Below are 20,085 nucleotides of genomic sequence, written 5' to 3'. Positions count from 1 at the left end.
GAATCAGTCTGACATCCCCTGTCAATAGCGCTCATTACTTCCTGAGTATAAAGAGCTAGTTGTGTTTTGCAAGAACGATATTTTCTGAATCTGTGCAGATTATGTGTCAATAAATCGTTTTCTTTGAGGTACTTCATAATGTTCGAATACAGTATGTGTTCCAAAACCCTACGGCAAATCAACATTAGTGATATGGGCCTTCAATTCAGTGGATACGCCCACTTCCCTTTTTGAGTATTGGTGTGACTTGAGCAATTTTCCAGTCTTTAGGTAAAGATCTTTCTGTAAGTGAGTGGTTGCATATAATTGCTAAATATGGAGCTATTGTATCAGCATACTCTGAGAGTAACCTGACCAGTATACAATCTGGACCGGATGCCTTGGCTTCATTAAGTGATTTAAACTGCTTTGTTACTCCAAGGATACCTACTTCACCTAGGGTATCAATTTCTATGTTTCTCATCTTGGAAGTTGCTCTTGCTTGGAATTCGAGAATATTTACTTCGTCTTCACCAGGGCTTCAACTACCTCTCATTATGCCCTGATATGAGAGATATCCTACCCAAATCCTGACCACATTAACAAAAGTTGGATTCTACCATCCACCCAACCTATAGAATACCCTTGTTCATCCCTATTCCAATCCTGCTCTCAATCCTACATCCCATGGGTCATTTCCTTGTGGTCAATCCATGTGCAACACCTATCCCAGACATCCACCTACCATCTCCCACCACAGTCCAAGCGGATGTTCAAGTCCTCCCTCGGGCATGGGTGTGTGTGTTTGTCTTTAGGATAATTTAGGTTAAGTAGTGTGTAAGCTTAGGGACTGATGACCTTAGCAGTTATGCCCCATAAGATTTCACACACACCTCCCACCACAGTCCAGTCACAGGCATTTCCTACCCTATAAAAGGCAGAATCACGTGTGAAAAGCCGCCAAGTTAGATATCAGATATGCAACAATTACTGTACAGCATTCTACATGGACATGAAATGAAAGCAACTATGTAACTGCATGAATGGCATGAGGCAAACTGCAGCTTTAACATCCAGTTGCCAAACATGCTGTGAACCATAACACAAATGACTTCAAAGGCTGCTTCACTATGTGAGACATCTGGACATTCCTTTCCAGCACTGGTTTCTCTGAACTATGAAGGTGGGAATTTTCTCTCCAGCATATCTTTTACTCGCACCGTCCTCTGGGCTAAACCTATGCTAACCTGTTTACACTGCCTCATATTACCTTTTCCCTTCTCTTTTCTGTCCACACCACTCTTTCCTCATCAAGATTTTGTACTGCCATCTACCCATATTCTTCCTTCCATGCTCAGTCCACGCAGGCATTTTCTCCCCCCCTCCCCCCCCCCTCTTTCCATCCTTCCCTCCCTGCCTCCCTCTTAATCTCCACCTTCCTCTCTTTTACTTCCCTCCCTTCTCACTCTAACTCTTATATGCTCTATACTCTGAATCCTTTTCATCTTGTTGTAATGTCACTGAGTCATCTGTCCACAGTTCTTTCTCATACTATCCCACAACCCCCCCCACCCCCCACCATGCATCATGTGTCCTCACCTACCACTTTCCCACTTACACTTGACCAGGGAACTGTTATCAATAATAGGCATTCAGTTCCGCTGAGGGTGTGTGTGTTTTGGAGTCTATGCAGTTGTGTGTATGAACGTGTGTACTTTTACTAGAGAAAGAGCAATAGCTCAAAAGCTAATGTAAATACTGTTTTCTGTTGCATGCTTCTACATGCCACACATCAGTTAAATTCTTATTTTTTTATTTTTTTATTTATTGTGGTAAAACAGTGAAAACTCAGTTTAAAAAGGAAATTTGAATCTAATTTCCACAGACATAGGAAATTATCACTTACTTCTTCATCAAGGATCTTCACAGTTTTCAGACCAAGTTTCAGAGCCATCTGTATTGGTTGAATCTGCAAAGATACTGCAGAAAGAGTTGCCTCATCAAGCCTATTGAATTCATCAAAGCAGCCCCATGCTCCACATTTAACAATACCAGTGAACATTCGTGCCATTGATGTTACATCGATAGCCTGAAAAAATATTTTCCTTTTATTGCAAATCATATTCATCTAAGACAAAAACAACACTTCTATGATAGTTTAATATCAAACATATGGTCTGGGACTAAATAATTTCATGTAGCAGTTGAAAAAAATTGATTTAATTATATTATCAAACATGTAAGTCAGATTAAATTCATCATGTTAAATTACAAAACAGTGTAAGAACTGGCCAAAATCTTCAAAAGTTCTATAAAAATAAATTTTAAAAAATCCCCCAGAAACTGGATGCACCGGTGTAAAATTATTACAATAATGAAATTCTCTGGATAGTAATAACAAAAACAAAATCAGACAATAGAAAATCCAGGATGGAATGTAACAATATTATGAAAAGAAAAGTTGCTACTCGCCATATAGCTGAGATGCTGAGTCACAGATAGGCACAACAATAAGACTATCACAAATAAAGCTTAGCCAGTAGGGCCTCCATAAAAAATAGACCCCCCCCCCACACACACACACACACTTGACTGCATTCTCAGACAACAGTGTGGCTTCAGCTGTCTGAGCCTGAAAGCTTTATTTGTGACAGTCTTTTTGTTGTGCCTATCTGTGACTCAGCCTCTCTGCCATATGGTAAGTAGCAACTTTCCTTTTCATAATACTGTTACCAAAAAAATCATTAAGATAACAATTCCCTCACAAATTATTGATGGATGGCACATATATATAACACACAAAATGTATTCCTTTTCAGATGCAGCCACAAGGACCCTGTATGAATGAGTGTCTTAGAAAAAGTGAGGGAGAAGGAAGAGGCAGCTAGGTTGAGAGAAGACATGCTGGAAAACAAGAAGAAAGACGAATATTGGGACGTAAGAGAGGAATTTTGACAGCATAGGGAAGATGTGGATAAGTTCTGGAACAATCATAAAATAGAGGTGGTAGAACATGGGAGGATCAGAAGGATTGCTGATGGAGGAAGGAGACAGTGTGGAAAATAACAAGAGAGGTAAGGCTAGGAGAAAGGGAGTAATGGATAGCCAAGAATGGAGACTAAATGAGATTTCAGCCTGTGGACTGCACAAACTCCTTGAATCATTCACCATCTCTCTTCCAATACTTCCCATCCTTGACCCACCAGTCTTCCCCAACTGTCAGCTGCATCAGTTCTTTCCTCGTCCCTCTCACACATCTGCCTTGGCAACTGTGCATAGTCACTTTTCTGTTACGTACAGCTGTGTCAAATGCAGGTGAGTGATTGATTTAGCTTATTTTCAATTTTTGTAGGTTTTCTGATGTACTGACACTCTAAGAGAGACTTATTGACTGATTTAGCACTTATTTGTACCAAGAAGGAGATAACAGTTGGTAGAAACATGATGTTTGGGATTAGAGTACTTGATATCGAGGTTATCTGCACCCAGTGCAGAAACTAAATTTAATTACAGTAAAGAACAAAATGAAACCTCCCAGTGAAACAAAACTTTAAAGAGAGTGATAATCTCTTGAGAAACAATAATGTCTTCAGCTTTAATGAAATACCTGAAAATAGTGTAGAATAATTACAGCAGAGGTTCAGATGGAACTGTTGATTCTGAATAGGCATTTGACCAAATGAAGAGAAAACAGTTGTGGCAGCTTCTCCAGAAACTTATGTATCAGAAACACATTTAAAAAAATATTATATATACACAGGATGTCATGGAAAAGGATTCATAATGTTTAAACTTTAATAGCTAAAGCAGGTATAAATGATGGCCTGATCCAATTGTGATTTTATGGTGCTTTCATGAATCGTGTGAATAGCCATTCATTTGTTTTTCTTTTGTTTATGTTCAGTTGCCAGTAACTACATGTAATTTACAAAATGGCTAGAAACTTGTCCTCCGAGCAAAGAAAGTGAATTTTAGTGTGTTACTGGAAACGTGAAAACATGAAGGAAGTGCAGAGATGATGGAGGGCAGAGTTTGATATGTGGCACCATCACTCGTAACATTAACAAACTTACACAACACATCTGAGAGGGAAGAAAGTATATGAGATTTGAAGAAGTGATGGTGTAGCTTGAAGAAATCAGTAGTGGATGAGGGAGGAGTGGATTCAGTGGTATAGGATTTCACAAGATCACCAAGAAAGTCCATATGGTAAGCTGTGCATGAATCATGTCTAAGCAAATCAATTGTTCGGCACATTTTAAAGCAAGGACAGATGGTAAGTGTCCCCTGACTTGGGGTCCCAGGTTTACTTTTCCAAGCTCTACCCTTTTTCCTAAACTTCATCAGTCCTTTTCCTTCACCCTTCTTCCTTCACCTTCAACCTTTCTGCCATTGACTTCAAAAGCTTGTACATGTAATACCTTTTGTATGTGTGTTTTTCTGCCACTTCTTGGTGAGTTGATTTTTTTTATCTATCCATTTACTTTTTTTTTTTTTTTTTCAAAAATCGATCATGTTCGTTGATGTATAGGTCAAGGTGGGTATGTTGGACAGACTAAAGAGATTTCTCTGCTGGGTGCATCCATTTGTTGGCTTTTAATGTGCACAGAGATTCAGCACAGATAACAAATTTTGTGGTTTGAGTTCATCTCATCACCTTCAAGATTACTTGTATCCCCATATCATAAATTATGAAACTGTTTGGTAAGTAGATACTGAGGAGGCAATTTGGGCAAATCATTGAGCAGCCAGAACTGATCCCTGGGTAAGAACCATAAGTGAAAATTGATATATAACTGTGATGTCTGCATAAGATAATCACAGACAGCTTAGAAATGAAATCCAAGGGACTCTCCTCCTTGCATTCCAAAAGACTGATTATAGCTCTGGTAATATTGAGCTTCCAGGGACACTTTTAAGTCTATCTTTGGGCAAGAACTGGAATCTGACCCACACTCAGTACCTCAACAATTTACTTTGCACAGATCCCTAACAGCTTTGTGACCTGTGAGTAGCTAACAAATCATTTGTATATTAGGCTGAACTAACAGATGGAATGGCAGTGACTTTGAATCAGACAAAAACCTAAGAAAATATAAACTTGGCGAACCATGAGCAGTAGTTGCTTGATGGACAACAGTGACTTGCCAGCCTCTCTGCAAAGGCAGAGTTGGTTCTATAGGGGCATGTCGCACTAGGGTTACAAATTTTTTTATAAAATGGATCCAGTATGCTTTATCTGCTTCATAAAACCTGTGGCTAATGCACTTCAAGATGTTAAGTATTTTAACAGGTGGTCTGATAGCCAAGTGAGTTTCTTATTAAAGGTAATGTCCAAAAACCTCACCAAATCAGACATCTTCCAAACAACATTCCTTATGACCCACTTTGAATGGTGGGAATTGTTGCAGGTAGTTTTCTCAAATGTAAACCTGAAACCAGTGCACACCATCCATTTCTCCACTCTTCTTATGATCATCTGAAACTGCTCAACAGCTGTTTCACGCTGGATCAGCAGCAAAATATAGCTACATTGTCCGAAGTAGAACTGTATGTACAAGCTTTCCAGTCATGGGTGTAATGCTGTGTAGTGATAGTGAAAGGGGTAACACACAGGAAACTCCTCTGAGAAACACCATTTTCTTGCTCAAATCTGAATGTCATGACTTTCCACCTCGATATATGAAGTAGTGACATGACAGGAAGATATGTCTTCTTCAGTAACACTAAAAGTCAAGCAGTCCAAGGATATTCTTTCTCTAGGTCAAAAAACTGTGCTGCCGGTGTGGGGAATACTGTTGTATACCCTTCTTCAGCAAGGTCAATGGTGGAGTGATACATCCCGAACCCAATCTGGAAGCATCTAAGATGATGTCTGGATTCCAGAATTCAAACAAGATGATAATTAACTATTCATTCCACCTATTTCCTACACAGTTTGCAAAGGCAACACTGTAATATCTATGTGGGCAAATATACTTCTTCCTTGGTTCATTAGGAGGGATTAAAATGGCTTCCCTCCAGGGATGAACATACTGTCCTCTCACTCAGATTCCCTTGAAAAGGATAACGAGATCTCCTTTAGTCCTCTTGTGAACATGGTATAATGCATTTTATCATGATATGGCAACATATCATGAGCCGTTACAAGGGAACAATGCTGCTCAGTGAATTCCATTCTTGAAGTATTATTTGCTTCTTCTTTTTCTTTTACATCAAGATTATTGTAGAGCCATGTATTGAGCACTGGATTTACTTTTAATTCTTCGTCCTCACTTATGTACCAATCTATCAAAAGCTATTAAATGCTGGCAATTGACATCTGGATCTCTACATTTGTATATAATACACTCCTGGAAATGGAAAAAAGAACACATTGACACCGGTGTGTCAGACCCACCATACTTGCTCCGGACACTGCGAGAGGGCTGTACAAGCAATGATCACACGCACGGCACAGCGGACACACCAGGAACCGCGGTGTTGGCCGTCGAATGGCGCTAGCTGCGCAGCATTTGTGCACCGCCGCCGTCAGTGTCAGCCAGTTTGCCGTGGCATACGGAGCTCCATCGCAGTCTTTAACACTGGTAGCATGCCGCGACAGCGTGGACGTGAACTGTATGTGCAGTTGACGGACTTTGAGCGAGGGCGTATAGTGGGCATGCGGGCCGGGTGGACGTACCGCCGAATTGCTCAACACGTGGGGCGTGAGGTCTCCACAGTACATCGATGTTGTCGCCAGTGGTCGGCGGAAGGTGCACGTGCCCGTCGACCTGGGACCGGACCGCAGCGACGCACGGATGCACGCCAAGACCGTAGGATCCTACGCAGTGCCGTAGGGGACCGCACCGCCACTTCCCAGCAAATTAGGGACACTGTTGCTCCTGGGGTATCGGCGAGGACCATTCGCAACCGTCTCCATGAAGCTGGGCTGCGGTCCCACACACCGTTAGGCCATCTTCCGCTCACGCCCCAACATCGTGCAGCCCGCCTCCAGTGGTGTAGCGACAGGCGTGAATGGAGGGACGAATGGAGACGTGTCGTCTTCAGCGATGAGAGTCGCTTCTGCCTTGGTGCCAATGATGGTCGTATGCGTGTTTGGCGCTGTGCAGGTGAGCGCCACAATCAGGACTGCATATGACCGAGGCACACAGGGCCAACACCCGGCATCATGGTGTGGGGAGCGATCTCCTACACTGGCCGTACACCACTGGTGATCGTCGAGGGGACACTGAATAGTGCACGGTACATCCAAACCGTCATCGAATCCATCGTTCTACCATTCCTAGACTGGCAAGGGAACTTGCTGTTCCAACAGGACAATGCACGTCCGCATGTCTCCCGTGCCACCCAACGTGCTCTAGAAGGTGTAAGTCAACTACCCTGGCCAGCAAGATCTCCGGATCTGTCCCCCATTGAGCATGTTTGGGACTGGATGAAGCGTCGTCTCACGCGGTCTGCACGTCCAGCACGAACGCTGGTCCAACTGAGGTGCCAGGTGGAAATGGCATGGCAAGCCGTTCCACAGGACTACATCCAGCATCTCTACGATCGTCTCCATGGCTCCATGGGAGAATAGCAGCCTGCATTGCTGCGAAAGGTGGATATACACTGTACTAGTGCCGACATTGTGCATGCTCTGTTGCCTGTGTCTATGTGCCTGTGGTTCTGTCAGTGTGATCATGTGATGTATCTGATCCCAGGAATGTGTCAATAAAGTTTCCCCTTCCTGGGACAATGAATTCACGGTGTTCTTATTTCAATTTCCAGGAGTGTACATATTTTTTTCTGTAGTTGATGTTCGCCAACATTCCATGATGTTATTTATTAACACATAAATTATACTGTACATGATACAGAAGTGCTATTCAAAGAACATATGGATTCAGTATTAACAACATTTGATGACATTACTCAATAATGCTTAAGATGTTATACATTCTATGATTATTTTCAGATGATTCTGCATAGCTGATGGACAACAGCCTGAGAATATGCCACTATACTTGCTGTTCACTGTACTTGGACATTAATTGAGTACAACATCCATTAGATTTCTGAGGAGACTCCGGAAATTACAGACTGAACCAGAGCACAAACGATCCTTACAGAAATCCTTGTGATTTTGGAATAGATACATCAGCAGCTCACTTGGCCAGTCACAATGTGAGCACCCATTCCACTGTCATAAGATTATCCACAATAATGACCAGGTTTTCCTTATCTCTGAAGGAAAAAAGTTGTGTTACATTTTATCCACCGTCATTCTTAATCTAACTAGAAATGTTGAAGACAGTCAAATGCCATAAAGAAAATCCATATAAAATTTAGCCAACATGATCATTATATAAAATTTTCCATTGACTGAAGTGAGACACATCAGCACTACTTCAGGCATTGTGGTGCAATATAAGATTTTTGCATGCAAAAAGCAATGTCAGAGCTGGAGAAAGTAATAAATGTTATAAAATTAAAAAATAAAATAAAACATGTACAACCAATTGTGCCAATCAGAATTTTCTTGTCTCAGGACATACACACATAAACCTTTGCTTTTAAGTTCAGGAGACTCGCCAATATAGATAATGTGCCAGAGGTACACACAATGTGTCAAAGAAAGAACAAAAAAAATTAATTTACAGAAATCATTACAAATACGTTTCATTATATTACAAAGGAATCATCTTCATTTCCAAATTGCATGAGTGAATAATAACATTTTTGCACTAGGATGCTGCACAATTTTATCTTCCATAAACCTAGTTCCATTTGGTGGAAGTTTTTCATTTTTAATTTATTATAAATTTTCATAGCCATGAATTGAGGAGACTGGGATCTGAGTTTTATTCTAGGAGATGCCAACATGCAATTTTCTTTACTTCTTATATTGTACATACACTGATAATGATTTTCTCTAATTAATTCTGGATTGGTATGTATAAAGACAAAGGTTTCTAAATGTAATAGTAAATATTTTTAGATCCCTGAATAAAGGTCTGGCAAAATTCTTGTGGTTATCACGGCAGATTAGTGAAGAGATAACTCACTTCTATTTGAAATATACATTTATTGAACATCTGTACATACGACAATTATGGCTGTTACACTTGTCATGAGCAGAAAGTTCATGCCAGACTCGCTAGTCCAAAGAAAAAGGTTCGCTGTGCATCAGAGGCGCCACAGAGGACCCCCCGCCCACCCCCACCCCACCCCACCTACCCCACAGTAGTGCGGAGCACTGCGGAGAGAAGGAGGGAAGGCTCACTGGATGAAGTCATAATCTCAGTGCCAATGCAGTGGATGTAGGCGGTGGCCGGCGCTGGAAGTGGAGATGGCAGTGTCGGCAGCCTGGTGGTTCCAATGGCTGCACCTGAGAGGTGACAGCGAGAGGAGACAAGTCAGCCAAAGGTAGTGCAGCTGCATCGAGAGGAAGGTTGACGTTCAGGGACCATGCTGGTTTAACTCTCATAACTGGAAATGTATGGGGCCATCCAAGGAGGCTGATGACAAACATGTTGGTACTGCGATTTAGCACATGGTGAAGGCCCGAATAGGGCAGCTAAAGGGCTGCCCGCACAGTGTCATCCCACAGCTTAACAAAGTCAACCAGGACAGGGAGATCCTTGGTTGCAGAGGGAGGTGAATCCTCGATGAACTCGGCCGGGAGAAGAAGGGGCTCGCCATACAGAACCTGAGTGAGCGAGGCATTAAGATCTTCCTTATGAGCCGAGTGAATACCTAGCAGGACCCACAAGAGGGCCTCCAACCATAGGCTTCCGTGGCACATTAGGGCAGCATTGAGTGTGCAGTGCCACCGCTCGACAAGGTTGTTTGCCTGCGGGTGGTAAGCTGAGGTATGAAACTTGTTGATGCCACAGAGTTCGCAGAGGCGTGTGAAGAGTGCTGACTCAAATTGTCATTCCTGGTCGGTGGTGAGAGATAGGGAGGTAGCCGAAGCGAGCAACCAACGCCGAGACAAAGTAACAGGTGACAGTCTCGGCTATGATGTCAGTAAGGGGGACCGTCTCAATCCAGGGGGTCACACGGTCGATAACCGACGAGATATATCTGTAGCCCTCAGACGGAGGGAGGGGCTAATGACGTTGATAAGGTCATGCCAGAAACGGCCCTTAGGGATGTCAAACTTGCCCAGAGGAGGTTGGGTGTGCCTGCTGACCTTACTGCACTGGCACGGAATGCACACAAAGCTCCAAGCGCAACAGTCGTGCTTGACACTAGGGCAGACAAAGCGCTCCATGACCAGCCACGTCATGGCTAGTGTCCCAGGGTAAGCTAACCCATGCAAGGCAGTAAAGACTCTATGGTGAAGAGCAGCGGGGACCAGGGGGCAAAGTGTGCCCATAGAGGTGTCACAAAGGACAAGGATTGCCAAACCAGGTGGTATATGGGGCTGGACAGAGAACGATGAAGCATTGTCGGATCTTAGTTGCTTATATCGCCATTGTCGGCCTGTAGTCGGGCAAGCTCCTCCAGATTCTGCAGTGCATTCAGCATGCGTATGTGGGAAAGGTAGTCTGCCACAACGTTCTTCATCCCGCGGATATAGCATGCATTGTAAGAGTGCTGACAGATATAGTCCATCTGGCGGAAATGCCTGGGTGGAAAGTCTTTAGCCGGATTAGCGTTCATGAGTGGCTTGTGCTCAGTATAGATCATGAAGGGTCACCCCTCGAGGTCACTATGAAAATATTTAATCACCTTGTACATTGTGAGCAGCTCACAGTCAAATGCCGACCATTGCACTGGCTCTTACTCAGATTCTTGGAAAAGAAACAGAGGGGCTGGGTGGAGTCAGCAGTGTGCTGCTGTAAAACGGCACCCACAGCTGAATCAATGGCATCAGTTGCGATCAAGACACGGGTCTCAGAGTCAGGGTGGGCAAGTGTGACGGCTTTGGCTAGAGCATTTGTAAGGTTACAAAAGTGTCGAGCATTGGTTGGGTCCACTTCAACTTCCGTTTTCCAGTGGCGATCTTGCCAGGGAGAGCATTGGTGAGGGCCATTTGGACAGAGCCAGCTTGAGGAATATGGCGGCGGTAAAAGTTTGCCATACCCAGAAAATGACAGAGCTGAGCATAATCCTCAGGAAAGGAAGTTTAAGTACGATTTTTACACAAGAACTTGTCAGCCAGAGGCCGTCGGTAGAGACGGAATGGCCGAGGAAGGCAATGGATGTGTAACATAGTAGAGATTTATCATGGTTGATTACCAAGCCATTGCCAGCGAGGGCTGAATGGACTGAAGCGAGGTGAACTTGATGCTCGTCAGCGGAGGAAGAAAAGGTAAGGATATCACACAAGTAAGCGTAAGCAAAAGGCAGAGCAAGCAAAATGGAATCAATGAAATGCTACCGTGTCTGCACAGCATTTTTCAATCCATAAGGCATGTAACAATTTTCAAATAGGCCGAAAGGCGTGATGATGGCCATCTTCTGAATATCTGGTGGATGCATAGGAATCTAATACAAAGAAAAAGGTAGAACCAGAAAGCAACTGTGTGAAATCTTGGATATGTGATATGGGGTAGTTATCGATAACGGTGCACGCATTAAGGGACCTGCAGTCCCCGCACATGCGTAAGGTGCCGTCCTTTTTGGGAGCAAGGTGACTAGGGGAAGACCAGTTGCTATCGGAGGGGTGGAGGACACTCGAAGGCAACAGATCCTGAACGATCTCTTTTGCGCGCAGACGTTTGGAACCATTAAGGTGCCTGGCCTTATAACAAACAGATGGGCCATCGGCGGTGCAAATCTTAGGCAAGTGCCATTACTGACGGCCGATAATCACATAGGGGAGTTGGCATGAGGGGTCAAGAAGGAATCCACAGGCAACATTGGTTCACTGACCTTGACAAACCAAGGCGATGTAGGCGAGGTGTTGGCTGTATTCAGCAATGGAAGGTGCGATGCAGGAGTAAAGCGGCGCAAGGAATCTGTTGGGCGCATGCAGGTGCATCTTGGGAGATTCTTCCACAGTGATGCGAAATAAACAGCAGGCTGTGGAATGCTTGCCACTGGAGCAGGTTGGTGAGGAGACTCTGTAGAGGCATATGTGCTGGGCCACCTCACTGTGGGGCTGCAGATAGGTGATGTATGGTACACCGTAATGTGACAATTCTGCGGAGGCAGAGGTGATGTGGGTGCATAACTCATCGTTCTGAGTGCAGAGTTTGTCGATCTGGGAGCACACATATGACAGATCAGAGAGAGCATGTGTGGTAAGCGCAGCCAAGGAGGCAGAGAGTGAAGTAGTGCTGAAATTGGGTGTAGACAGAAGTGTAGAGCCGGACATGTGGCGGAGCATGGTGGCCTGCAAGTCTGGTGAAAGTTCGTAATGGTGTAGAAAATCCAACACAATCACAGGTTCACCCACGATGGCAGCATGGAAGGTCCAAGGGAAGGTGTGAAGTGGTGAGAGGTGAAGCGACGTCTTGATGAAGCCATGGACCGCAACGGGAAAATGGTTGGCAGCAATCAAGGCCAGGGTAGTGGGAGATAGCATGTTGACAGTGTGCTTGGATGGGATGATGCTAATGTTGGTACCAGTGTTGACGAGAAAGCAGATGCCAGTCGAAATATTTGTGGCACAGAGGTGTTGCATCGCTGAAGCGGGTGGTGCAGCATCGGAAGATAGGCGCCTAAAGGTACGTGGTGGGACATGGCACCTAAACGTACCTGCCAGTTTCATTTGGGGAGGTGCAGGGTGCGCAGCAGTCATGGGCAGCATCCCTGTACGTAGTGTGGAACTATCACAGCGGATGGGCCGGGTAGCGGTCTGGCGAGGTGCAGGCAGGGGTAGCGGCTGACTGCGGCAGGGTCAGTAGCTGATCGAACCACTGCTCGGGTGAGGTCGGCAGCTGTCAGGAGCCCACTGGCACTACATCATGTAGGCCACTAGGTGGCAGCTCCTGATGGGCAGCTGAGGCATCGAGGCTAGCGTGTCGGCCACTGCTGGTTGGGCACGGAACTGGAGGCACAGGTGTTCCAGCTGAGAAGGATGGTGGAGATGTCATTCATAACAGGTGGTGTCAGCAACGAGTGATAGAGAAAGCCTGATCCACCATACATAATCGAACCTTGAGTGGGTCAGCGATGTGAGGCGGGTGATGAAGCTGCAGATCCAAAGGCATTTTGTCCATCCACAACGTCCAGTGAGCAGTGCCAGGCAATGCGTGGTTGTCGATTAAAGCACATAGACCCCACCAAAGTAGTGAAGGAGTGTGATCATCAAGATGCTCCGCATGTATAATGTGACAGATGGCCCCCACTGGAGGGCAGGAAAGAAGCTCGATAGACAGTGACTTGACCACTGAGTATTTGTGTGAGGCAGGCAGTGAGAGGAGCAAGTTGCTGATGAGGTCCATATGTGCGTGGAGATGGCTCACCAGGCAGACTAAACGGGCGCCGACGTCAGAGATGCCGTGGATGTCCAGGAGGTGGTTCAACCAAGTTTTTGGGTTGTATTTTTGCAATGCAGGTAGTTTAGGGAATCTGCCTGGTAACACATGTTTAGTCTGCTCCGGCAGCTGGAAATTGGTGCGGCTGGAGCAGGACGCCTCCGACGTTGAAAGTGCGGTAGCAGTGCATGGTGCATTGCCCGAGGTCTGTTTGGGGTGGTGTCCGCATGCAGCACACGATACGGAGGGAGCAGAGGTGGGTGTATAGGCCACCAAAGTGTGTCCACCCAGCAAACCTGATGAAGAATGTGGCACGGGTGCAACGACTGGTACCGTTGCAACTGTGAGCAGGGGTCAGTCGTGCTGGAGCCACAGGGTGGTGGACCCGAGAACCGGAGCTGGTTGAAGGGTTGGCACCATTACGAAAGTGAGCGGAAGGTGGTCATGGTGCAACCACAGTGTGATGATTACGGAAACCAGCGTGATCGAGGCGACCAGCATCACCAAAACGGCATGCGGGGAGGTGCTGCAACACTATGTTAATGAGAACGTGCTACACCGTACGTTGTAACGTTCGATTCACCGTCCTAGAAATTTCCTGGTGCGCCAATCCATCCTGAAGGCGACGATGTACATGAAGGATAGACCGCAATGTCTTTAACTGGAACTTCCTCCATGTTGTGGTTAGATGGCAGGCGCTGTCAATGTTGAGGCTACTGTTGTGCTGCCACACTATGCAGCAGCTTTGTTGAACTGAGTAAGGTTAGGTGGCCGCCGGCATGGCCCACCACAAATAACTGTTCACTTTTAATCAAGTTTGAAGGAGGTACAGTTGTTCACTCATGGTTGCAATCGGCAGAGTTAATGGGGCCTGTTACACTTGCGCCGAAAGTCACAGGTAGATGCATTGTGGTGTGAACAATGCAGTCTGGCAGATGATGTGAGTGAATGATGAAAACAAGCACAAATAATGCTGGATGCGATGTCAACAGTGTCAGGGTCATTGCTGTGATTATAATGGGTGATTAGTTGAGAGATAACTCACTTCTATATGAAATATACTTTTATTGAACAATTGTACATATGACAATTATGGCTGTTACACATATCACGAGCACAAAGTTCACACCAGACTCACTAGTCCAAAGAAAAAGGTACCGAAAGAAAGGGCGCTCTGTGCCAGAGCCGCCACACTCTTTAGGATTAATATTACACATATTCCTAATAACAGCTATTTGAAGTAATAATATTCCATTTATGCTACTTGCATTCCACCAAAGGTTATTCCGTATCTTATAATAGCTTCAAAATAGCTGTAGTAAACAACTTTCCTAGTGTCAATGTCACTTGCATAGGATAACACTGTCATTGCAAATGCAAGACCATTTAACGTTTTTGCTATGTAGCGTGAGTGAGAAGATCAGGATAATTTTTTTTTTTAATATTCCCAGAAATTTGACAGATTCTGCTTCTCTAAATTCCTGATTTTTATTGGAATTTGGAAGTCAATTGATTTTGATGGTTTTCCTTTTTTACTCTCTCTGTATAGTATTAATCCACTTACATCAAACCAATCTTTTAAACTATTTAGGGACTCAATGACTCTTTGGAGAATTTTTTCTGTGGCCTCGCTTTCAATGAGTACAGATGCGTTGTCTGCAGATAAAATTGAGCGGGATGTTATATTTTGAAGTAAATCGTTTACATAAAATAAAAACAGGACTGGGCCTAAGATGCAATCTTGTGGGACTCCCTGTGAAATAATTTTCCATTCCGAGAAACAATTTACTATGCCTGACATTACAATTACTCTTGGTCTTCTGTCTGTTAAATATCGTTTGATCAGTTTCAAATCACTACCATTTATTCTGTATCTTTCTAATTTATGTAAAAATAGAGAATGGTTTACATAGTCAAAAGTCTTCGTAAGGTCACAGAAAATTCCTGTAACTTTTTGGGATGTGTCCAGGAATAAGCAAATTTTCCCAACACATCTATCAGTGACACATATTGTACTTTTCCCTTTCTGCAAACCAAACTGATTTAATGTGATGGTATTAGATTTTGCCACGAAGCTTGGATTCCAACAACTTTTGGAACACTTTTGAAAATATTAGGAGAAAACATACTGGTCAGTAGTTTTCTACATCTTCCTTTCTGGAATGTCTACTTCAAAGCATCTGGAAAGCACCCACTTTAAATTACTGGTTTATTATTTCAGATAGGGGTCCTGACATTACACTAGAAACTTTTTTAATTACTTAATTACTATAGTAGGTATTTCATTACATCCAGTCAAAGCTTTTATTTTTAAGGGAGAATACAGCTTTTTCTACAGATTTAGCTGTAATTCATTCAAGCTGTGTCACAGTTCACCTGTTATCTTCATTGAAACCAAAGGGTTGGAGATTATCTAGGCAGCCACTTTCATCAACATCTGATCTTCAAACATTTATTTAAAAAACTTATTGAAATATTCTGATAATTCTGAAAGGTTTACAATGGATCTGTCACCTATCTGTCAAGATAGTAAATTTGTGGACTGCTGGCTAGGACACTTGAGTTCAGATTTCAAAACTGACCAAACTGCCTTTAATTTATTGGTTCAGAATACATTTTTTGTGTGTCATTTCTTTTGCTGTCTTTACCACTCTTCCAAATTTAGTGTTACATCTTTTTACATTGTTTATAAAATCTACATTTGCATTACTTGCAGTTTATTATGTAACTGACTTCTTCTGGCACTTGACATTTTTATACTAGCAGTTACCCATTTCTGTTTGCTAGTCATTTTTATGGCAGACTGTACGAGGAAATATTTCATTAAAACAAACAAAATATCCCTAAGAAATATGTCGTAAGTTTCATAACTTGTAGTACAATGATCCACTGACAGTCTACTTCTGTAAGGCTACAATAAAACAAGATTATAATTTCCTTACTGAAGCATTGTTTGATGCACGTTTTTCTAATGACTGATTAATTTACTTTTGGTAGCTCCAAAAACAGTGCAGAATAATCTGAAATAATACATCAATGGAGAATTTTTTTGTATCATGAAATGAACAATATGTCAGAATGTTACCTATATAGGTTGCAGTTTGTTTACTGTCTCTTGTGAATTCTGTGAAATTTAGCTTGAAACCAAATGTTTCAATCAGATCAATAAATTCTGTTGATTACCTGGATTCATTTATTATGTTTATGTTAAAATCAGAAGCTATGATAATCCTTTTCTTTTGCTCTTTCATTAGTTTCTGTAAGAGACTCCTTAGTTTAAACAGAAATACTTTCATTACTTCTTTACTTGGGATTCTGTATAATGAACTTATTACAATATTTTGTCTCTCTAATTCCATACTGCAACTTTCAAGCATGTTCTCATCATTTAGAAAATTACAATCATCTCTTAACTCGCATGTTAAAGAATATTTAATTAGTATGCACGAAGCCAACTGAATTTTTTCTCTTCTACAAAAGCTACCAGATACAACATACTCCCCTACATTATTTAGCCAAAGTTTATTTAGGCAAAGGACTGATATATAAGGGGTGTTCAAAAAGAAATGAGCTGAAGGCATAATTAAAGAATCCAGTACCTGTATGTTAGAAGTATTGACCCTGGCTGTTGAGACACTCGTCCCATTGTAACAAAAGGCAGTGAATGGCTGTCTCATAAAATTCCTGGGGCTGCAATGTTAACCATTTCCACAAGTAAAGCTGGACATTGTCATCCGAGGTGAATCGTTTGGCCCCCAGAGCCTTTCTACGGGGACCAAGAATGGCGTAATCACAGGGAGAGAGGTCCGGACTGTATGGAGGGTGGCCAAAAACCTCCCATTTGAATTTCTGCAAGAGTGCCACAATTGTGTTGTCTGTATGAGGCTTTGCATCGTCATGGAGCAGAATGACCACAGGAGTGAGATTGCTTGGTCATTTCGATTTGATCACTTGACGAAGGGTGGTCAAGGTTTGCGAGTAACACTGGGACATTCACTGTTGCCCCTTGCTGCAGGAAGTGAATCAGAAGGGAGCGTCTTAAAAAGGCTCTGAGGGGAAAATGATTCACCTCAGAAGACGATGTCCAGATGTATATGTGGAACTGGTTTACATTGTAGCCCCAGAAATTTTATGAGATAGCCATTCACCGCCTTCTGTCAAAGTGGGACAAGTGTCTCAACAGCCAGGGTCCATACTTCTAACATATAGGTACTGGTTTCTGTAATTATGCCTCCGACTCATTTCTTTTTGAATGCCCAAACCCTAACATGTTTAAATGTAGGGCACCCTGTGCTAAGCAGCCTGGATATAAAAATATTGTTCCTAGACTGATACACTGTTCTCTGACACTAGAGGTGTGGTACAAATAGGGAATACCATTTTGTTTTTTTGTTCATAAATTTCTCAGTTTTTCACACTAAGTAAACAAAATAGCTGTAGCCATACTTTGGGGTGTATTTTAATTCTTACTACATTTCTGAATACATACTATGTTAGAAACATTTTTAAATTATGCATAACGCTAAGTTTGACACTTTTGGCTCTTCAGATTATGGGGTACAAATATGGAATAGTCCATTCATTTCAAGTCCATTAAAATTAAAAGAAATAATAAAAAATCTAATAATTCATTGCCAAAGGAAACACTTCAAAACGTGATAATGCAGTAGAAAAACCAACAAAATATATCATTTTCAGTTTCTACATTCCTTACTCTAAGTAATTTCACTAGCAGAAGTCACACACATAGCCTTCTTTATTGTAACTTGCACATTCAGTGCACAGCCACATTTTGCACATTAGACATGTTACCAATTCTTACCATGCCTTATTCTGTGAAAATTTACCTGGGCAAAAGAGACAATTGGCATTTTCGTTAGTGAGTACATGGCTGTCCAGAATGCTACTGAGGGTGGACAAATCATCTCTCACACTAAAAATATCGTCTTCAGAATCAGATGATTCTTAGTGCCTAGTCTTTGGAGGCCACTGCTTCATAGTATCCAGTTTATTTGTTGCTGTCACCAATACTTCAAGAGATCTCTTTTATGGAAATGGGGTAAATAATGCTGAAGAAACTCCTTTGCTCCCCTGGTGCCTGGCCTCTTCTGTATTTGTGGAACGGGTGAGATTTGCCAAGGTGTAATTTCCAATGTAGCAGATAATGTTCTTGTCTCGGCTTCAGCACTACTCTTTCCATTTTTAGAAGCCACAGAACTTGCATATGTTTCATTGACAGGGTCACTGTGTAAGTCCTAAATTATCCCTTCATTGCTGGCAATGAAATCTTCATCCTTGAAAATATGAGTGTTTAATGAGTATGTTCCTGTCACCCTAAACCCATTTACTACTGTCTTCCCCACCTGACCTCTCCAAACAGTTTAGTGATGTGCATGATAGTTACTGGATGTGCATTTTTCCCTCAACCATATGCGTACCTACTCACAGTAAAAGACTTTCAAAGAACTCATGAGAGTTCTCTTCAGCAGTTGCACCTTGTGGAAGATGTGAAAAGGTAGACATAAAGTGCTGACAACAATTTTGCATGTGAGATTTATAACATCCAGATCTCTGGAGTGGCTATAATGCCCATCTCGAATAAGAAGCACCAGTAATTCTGCTGTTGGCTTCATCTTTCTAAAGAAATGTTAAACCCAGTCTGCTAAGAGCTGTCTTTGAATTGTGGGCCACCCTTCATTAGCTGACTGCTGCAGTTCGTATGAGAGAATATCATCATGGGTGGAACAAAACAGCCTGTAGCACTCACACAGTCAAAGGTGATCCACACTCTGCAGAAGCGATGGCTGCCACTTGTCACTTTCCCTTTCTTTCAATAACATGGGGAACTTTGTTCTACACAATGCTTAGCTAGGTTCCTCAACATTGTATATTCTATCCGGTGGAAAGACGTTTTTCTCCATCTCTTGTGAGAGCGAAGAGAAAAACATTGCCACATTTTCTCTTGTGAAACCTAGAGATCTATTAAATGAGGTTGCTGTGGGTTTTCAAATTGAAATATCCTTTTTGTGCCACTTCAAGAAAAGGCGTAACCATCCTCTTCCAGCCCATTCACCCAAAATGGATTATTTTTATTATTGGCTTTGGCAAACTGAAATTCCATCGGGTATGTCCAAAAAATTTACTTTCCATTGTCATGCTATATTCACTCAGCTGTTGTTCTTGTTTGATAGATAGAACAGTTTTTCGGCCAAGTTTGGTCTTTGTGGCTAAATCACCTGGTAAATCTGATTGTACTAGCCTAAACAGAGTGGCCCTGGGAACTTGGAAAGTTTTTGCCGCGTTCAGGAAGCCTATCTTCTTTCCTCTAAAATTTTTAGCTGCTGTTTGCATAGCAGACTCATCCTACTGTCAATTCTGTAGCAATACCTACAAATAAAATCGGCTGTGAAAGTACAGTACAAACATGGAATACTATGGTACAAATGTGGAATAGTTGTATTCCATATCGGTGACACAGCCACCTTGAAATTCAGAAATGCAAATAAAATTAAGAATTAAATTTAAATAGGCAACAAACATGCCATGTTACAGCTTAATGTATTAGCTAAACATCTGTTTAGAAAACATATTAATAATTTATATATTATGACAAGAATGAAACTGAAAAACACCAATCTGCAATAGTTATTCCTGCCATTGAATTGATTACAACAGCTTCACTCACTCACAA

At 42.6% G+C, this 20,085-nt stretch overlaps 1 protein-coding gene across 1 annotated transcript in view; it reads right to left on the bottom strand.

Annotated features, from left to right (window-relative positions):
• Positions 1-20,085, bottom strand: part of LOC126236667 (cytoplasmic dynein 2 heavy chain 1) — an 873,274-nt gene that overhangs the window by 491,941 nt on the left and 361,248 nt on the right. The window contains exon 31 of the mRNA XM_049946146.1: positions 1,886-2,068. Within this exon, the coding sequence (XP_049802103.1) occupies positions 1,886-2,068 (183 nt within the window). The remainder of the gene's footprint in view (positions 1-1,885; positions 2,069-20,085) is intronic.

Source organism: Schistocerca nitens, chromosome 2, assembly GCF_023898315.1.
Source record: "Schistocerca nitens isolate TAMUIC-IGC-003100 chromosome 2, iqSchNite1.1, whole genome shotgun sequence".
Classification (NCBI taxonomy): domain Eukaryota; kingdom Metazoa; phylum Arthropoda; class Insecta; order Orthoptera; family Acrididae; genus Schistocerca; species Schistocerca nitens.
The sequence above is the reverse complement of the archived record's forward strand: the minus strand, read 5'-3'. Positions and strand labels throughout refer to the sequence as shown.